Here is a 6,000-nt window from a genome sequence, read left to right on the forward strand (position 1 = left end):
CCCACGCCTCGGGGCGGCCGCAGCAGGTGCCGCGGGGGTGCCTCGCCCGCAACCCGCCCGCCCTCGCCCGCCGCCGCTGCCCGGCGGCCTTTCTTCCTGGGGTTGGCGACTTGGCCGCGGGGACCGGCGTCAAACTGAACCAGTTGGGCCAATTCTGAAGCCGAAAGGACGAGCGGGGCTGGTCGTGGGGTACCTGCGGGCGCCCGCCCGCCCATCTCCTGCACCAGCCGGGCCGCGCCTCCTCGGTCCTGGCGACGGGGCGCACTGGGGGGGCACCTGGCGCCCGCGGTGGCCCCGGCTCGGAGCGGCTCCCCCGCCTGCGGACGCCTCCCACCCGCCCCCTCCTACGCCCGGCGCGGGCGCCGTCCTGGCACCCACGGCCCGTCCCCCCCACCCCGGAGGCGGGCGCTTTGAAGCTCAGGCGCGCTGTGCGTGGCCGCGGGCACCGTCCCGGAGCCGCCGCCTTGTGACAGCGGGCGCCCCGCGTCTCGGAGGCCGGGGCGCCGCGGGAGCGCGCGGGGGCTTCTCGCGCAGGACGCCCTGCCTTGCTCCCGGTGGCCGGGCTACTGGGGGGTGGCTTCCCGGGAGGCAGGGGCGCGGGGGGCTCGGGGTGCCGCAGGAGCGGGGGGCGCGGGGGTCTGGGGGTGCAGCAGGGGCCGGGGGCGCGGGGGGCTGGGGTGCAGCAGGGGCGAGAGGCTCGGGGTGCAGCAGGGGCGGGGGCGCGGGGGGCTGGGGGTGCCGCTGGGGCGGGAGGCTCGGGGTGCAGCAGGGGCAGGGGGCGCGGGGGGCTCGGGGTGCAGCAGGGGCGGGGGGCGCGGGGGTCTGGGGGTGCAGCAGGGGCGGGAGGCTCGGGGGGGCTCGGGGTGCAGCAGGGGCGGGGGCGCGGGGGGCTGGGGGTGCCGCTGGGGCGGGAGGCTCGGGGTGCAGCAGGGGCAGGGGGCGCGGGGGGCTCGGGGTGCAGCAGGGGCGGGGGGCGCGGGGGTCTGGGGGTGCAGCAGGGGCGGGGGTCGCGGCGGCCGGCGGTGCTGCGGGCGGGCCCCCGGGAGGCCGGGAATGGGGCGGGGGCGCGCGAGGGGCTCACCTGGCGGGCGCCCGGCGGGCAGCGCGTGTGCTCCATGCGGGCGGCGGGCACGGCTGCCGCCCCGCCCCGCGCCCCGCGGCCCTAGAGGGTCTGGCCGTCCGGGGGCCTCCGCCGGCGCCTGAGCCTCTTAGAGCCCGCGCTCCCCGGGCGCGCCCCGGGCGGGCGGGTGCCTGGGTCCTAGCGCCCTCCCGGGGGCGGAGCCCCGACTGCGAGCCGGCCTGGCGCCCCCCTAACTGGCCCGCGCCCGGCCCGAGGGCAGTGGACGCCCGCGCGGCCCCGCCGGGCGCAGCCGGAGACCGGGGCTCCCACAGCCCGCTCTCTCCCGCTCGCGCCCGCCAGGAAAACACCGCAGAAGCCGACTTGCCTCATTCTGCACCAAATTCGCGTATGGTGCGATTTTAAAGAGATTCTAAGATCAGAGACCTTAGCATTATTAACACGCCCAACGTAGCATAAAGAAATGAATCGGGACGCCGGGCGCGCCCAGCGCTGCAGCACCCGCCCGCCTGCGGCCCAGGGGCACCCCGGGGCCGGGGTCCAGTCCGCGTCGGGCTCCCCGCCTGGAGCCCGCCTCTCCCTCTGCCTGGCTCTCTGCCTCTCTCGGTGTCTCTCATGAATAAATCAATAAAAAATAAATAAATAAAATATGATTCGCCCTCAAAGTGAAGAACTCCTGTATTCAAATGAATATCTAAACGACACCCTGTTACGTCTGTGCTGGGGGGCCGGAGGGCGGGTAGGATGATCCCTCAATCGCAGTTAGTGCAGACAGTTCACCAGCAGTGGATCAAACGTGGACCAAGCCAAAGGTGCTGCCCCCGTCTGCCCCCCGCCCCCAATCTGTTTGAAGAGCTGGAATCAAAGGTCTGGGCAGATACTACTATGAAGCTTGCAGGCATTTTTAAAAAGCAATTAATTGTACCTACTTTAATGCTCCAGCTCTAAATAAGCCTGGCTTCTTGCTTGCGGTTATGATCACACCTGCCCCATACCTAGCAACTTCAGGGTGGAGGGATTTCTAACAAAGACCTAGAGAGCACCTTCCCTTTCTCGGCTGCCCACAGGGCTGAGTCAGTCCAGTTAAAACCAAGATCAACAACAGCAATCTCTTCCGGCTGACTTTCTCATCCAGACAGGCTGATGAGATTTCTAATGCCAGAAAAGGAAAACAAATCCTATGAAACTAGTCCATAGGACATGGGGACACAGAAAGACAAACATTATTGTTTTGGAGTTAGCCATAATCTATAAAGGCCAACAATAAGGCATGACAGCGGTATGAATATAGCCTTTATAGTCTTTTTTCTAAGGAGCTCAAAGTGTGAAAACACTCAAAAGCACTCCTTTCTGTGTGGACAGAGTCTAACAGTTTTCCCCAACTCCTGGTGTTCATACCTTTATGGAATACCCTCTCCTTGAGTGAGGGGGAAGCCCTGTGACTTTCTTCCCATCCGGAGCAAATGGTGACAGGATGTCACTTCAGTGCTTATGTTAAATAGCCCTGCTGGGACACTGTCTCTTGCTGGCTTTGATAGAGGGAAGAGCCACGTTGAGGAGGCCCATGTGGCAAGGAACTGAGAGTACCTCTGGCCAAGAGCCAGTAAGAAACTGAGGCCCTTAGTCCAACAGACTAAAAGGAACTAAGTCTTGGCAACCACCAAGAGAGTTTGAAAGAGAACTTTCCCTAGTCAAACAGTGAGATGAGACTACGGCCTCAGTGAACACAGGGGACCCAGTGAAGCCATGCTCAGACTTCTGACAGAAACTGAGACGTGTGCTGTTTTAAGCCAGTAAATCTGTGGTAACATGTTATGCACAAAAGCAAAACTAACACACTTCCTCCTTCCACAGATGAAAAAGTGAGGCAAAAGGGGAGGCGAAAGGTAGAAGGGCTAAGGTCATTTAAATTGGCAGCGAAGTCCATCATTATGTCATACTCATCTCCTTTTGAAGCCCTGTCCAGACAAGGAAAAGCAAAACAGCAAAGACCTCAGGAGGTGAAAGAGCAATTTCAGACTGAGATTTGGTGGGGGTAGAGCAACAGAAGAACCTGAAGAAAGTCTGAGGCAAAAAATAACCCAGCAGGTAAAAAGATGCTTTGAAAAACTCAAGGTAAATTGACCCAAGCAAAAAATACACATTTTCAGAAAGAAAAGGAAATAAATTAAAAGAAAAACAGGAAAGAAAAAAACTAATAACAAAGAGACAATGAAGAAAAAGCAAAGACACTAACTCCTCTGAATCTCTAATTATTTATTAAAGAAAAACAAAAACCATATTTTCCCCTGTGAATGTGGGGATTTTCCAGAAGAGCTGCTCAAGAAGTCCTAGCAGGCTCTCTGCATGTAGCACATGCCTGAGCCGGCAGGTTGTCTACAGTTCCCAAAATATTGCATAAAATCAGATGGCATCTCAAAAGTATCAGCCAGAGTTTGGAGGGCTTGCACCCATTTCTTGGGTTTTAAGCATCTTTGGATGCCTAATGTTTCAAGGTTTCCTATCCCACCCTGGCTGCACAATCGAGCCCGACACTTAACCCCTGGACATTTCTTGTCATGTACCTTTAACGGTATTACGGTGTGGTGTATGATTTTCAAAGAAAGGGAGAAGAGGAGGGAGAAGGGAGGAAGAAAAAGAAAGAAGTTAGGAGAAGGAAAGGGAAAGGACAGGAGGCAGAAAAAGCAAGAAGTGGAACTGCAACAAAGGGAAGGAAAGAAAGAAGAAAGAGAAGAAAAGCGAGAAAAAAAATAAAAAAGAAGGGAAGAAACCAGAGGCACAGAATTTGAGTCTAGCAGGATATACCATTTAGGGTCCTTTGAACATGTCACCGGTCATTCAAGACTGAAGATAATGTTGCTGACAAGCTGGTGCTCGTGTAATTGTCACAGTATGAAAGATCAGGACAATCAGGTGCTACCAGTGTTTGATAATTTCTAGAGATATTAAGTCCATCGATTCATGATCATCAACATCATTGGCAGCCCATGTATTAAACTCCTTTTGTAATTCTCCCATCTAACTGGCATAGCATCATCCCATTACCCCTAGAGATAAGATGCCCTTGTATCTGAAGAGAGGACACAGCGTCAAGTGGCTGCCATACATTCCTTTAAGTGTGTTTGAGAGCTGAACCTCTCCCACTCTTCACTGATACTTACACTACACCCAATATACCTATCAATCGATCAAGGGATTTCTAAATAAAAGCAAATTTGCTCAATTTCATAGTTGGCCCTTGAAAAACACAGGTTTGAACTGCCAGGTTCCACTTACACATAGATTTTTTATCAGTAAGTACAGTACAGCATACTATGAATGTATTTTCTCTTCCTTATTATTTTCTTAACACTGCCTTTTCTCTAGCTTACTTTATTGTAAGAATACAGTATATAATACATATAACAGACAAAATTTGTGGTAATCGACTATTTATGTTATCAGCAAGGCTTCTGGTCAACAGTAGGCCATTAGTCACTAAGTTTTGGGGGGTTCAGAAGACTAAGAGGAATAGAGAGGTAATATAACAATCCAGAAGGAGCTAAGGAGAGCTTAAAGAAGAGCACTGGCCTTAGGAATGGAGGGGAGGGGGAGAACAAGAAAGATACTTGGGAATGGAATAGGACTTGGTAATGGATGAACTGTGAGTGGGTGACTCCTGGAAGCAGTACCTCCCGCTAAGACAGGTGCTGCGAGGTGAGTGCAAGCACCTCAAGTGAGCAGTTTGAGTCTGTTAGGTCTGAGGACATGGAACACACAGGAAGATGTCTAGCTGATAAGAGGAAACAGGTCTGCAGGTGGTGGGAAATATTTGGGTTGGAGCTACAAACCCAGCCATTAATACACAGATATGAGAAGAAGCACTCAGCAAGAGAGTTAAGGATCCAGCCTCAAGGAGCTTCAAGAGGTGAACACTGAGAGGATTGGAGAAGGAGACTCCAGCAGATGGCAAGTAAGATAACCTGCCCTCTAGCTAGAGGTTGATTCCAGCCTTTTTCCAGGCAAGGACATTAAAACTCAACACTTTCAATGGAGAGTTACTTCCTAACAGAAGTAAAGTTCTTTCAGAAAATGAAAGACAGCTCTGCACACATGCGCACTCACACTTCATCCAGCAAAACTTTCCAGGGCTGGAAGGTTTCTCATCCTTTAAAAAATGAGACGGGGAGAGGTAGTAGTTTAAAAACATATTTCTGTTTTCTAAATTTATCTAAGAATTAAAATGCATTTCGATCAAATTCCTACAAGTTTAGTAGGCTTTTCAAAATATAGATATAAAAGTATAGATACAGAGAAATTAGAAAACCATTGCCCTCAGATCCTGACCAACACTCTGTTGCTGCCCCCTCCACTCCACCCCTCCTCGCCAATTTGTTTTCCTCCTATCACGAGTCCTAATACTCAAGTTAAAGACAAGAAATGTCCCAATTAACAAAACCTCTGGGAATGAAGCAATTTTGTAAAAGAATCGTCCATGTTTTGAAGCCAGCCATGCACCTTTGTAAATCAGGGGGATCCGAGTTAGTATGGATCAGGCAGGTGGCTAATACCACCTGTAAGACTGTTGTACCCTCACGGTTTCTAGCGCTAGAAAATAAACATGCAGACACAAGCAGACAAACAAGCCTCCTCACGTATTTTCCACTTGTTTGCAAAGAGTTAAAAGTAAATAGTACTAACCCTCCTCCACTTTCTGGGGTCAGTGAGGTTTGTCTAGATGGCCCTCTGCTTCCCTTCTTTACCTGTCCTCTCCTCTTCTCTGGGCTGTGAAAGGACTGCACCCTCTACCTGTGCCCACGGATTGGCTTCTGGCCCTCGTGTGAATGCATTCAAATCAAAATGTTACCTCAGGTATGATGCTGAGTGAAGTTAAGTCAGTCGGAGAAGGACAAACATTATATGGTCTCATTCATATGAGGAAT

General features: G+C 53.0%; 1 protein-coding gene across 4 annotated transcripts in view; it reads right to left on the bottom strand.

The window, feature by feature from the left end:
• The window catches only part of PDE8B (phosphodiesterase 8B), a 264,038-nt gene extending 262,870 nt beyond the window's left edge, over positions 1 to 1,168 (bottom strand). For 2 of the 4 annotated variants that reach the window (XM_072736966.1, XM_072736959.1), the window contains exon 1: positions 1,082 to 1,168. In XM_072736966.1, the coding sequence (XP_072593067.1) occupies positions 1,082 to 1,117 (36 nt within the window). In that variant the 5' untranslated portion in view covers positions 1,118 to 1,168. The remainder of the gene's footprint in view (positions 1 to 1,081) is intronic. The other 2 variants (XM_072736964.1, XM_072736960.1) reach the window with 2 other exon arrangements.
• Positions 1,169 to 6,000: the final 4,832 nt, after the last annotated feature.

This window comes from Vulpes vulpes, chromosome 14 (genome assembly GCF_048418805.1).
Source record: "Vulpes vulpes isolate BD-2025 chromosome 14, VulVul3, whole genome shotgun sequence".
NCBI classification, from domain to species: domain Eukaryota; kingdom Metazoa; phylum Chordata; class Mammalia; order Carnivora; family Canidae; genus Vulpes; species Vulpes vulpes.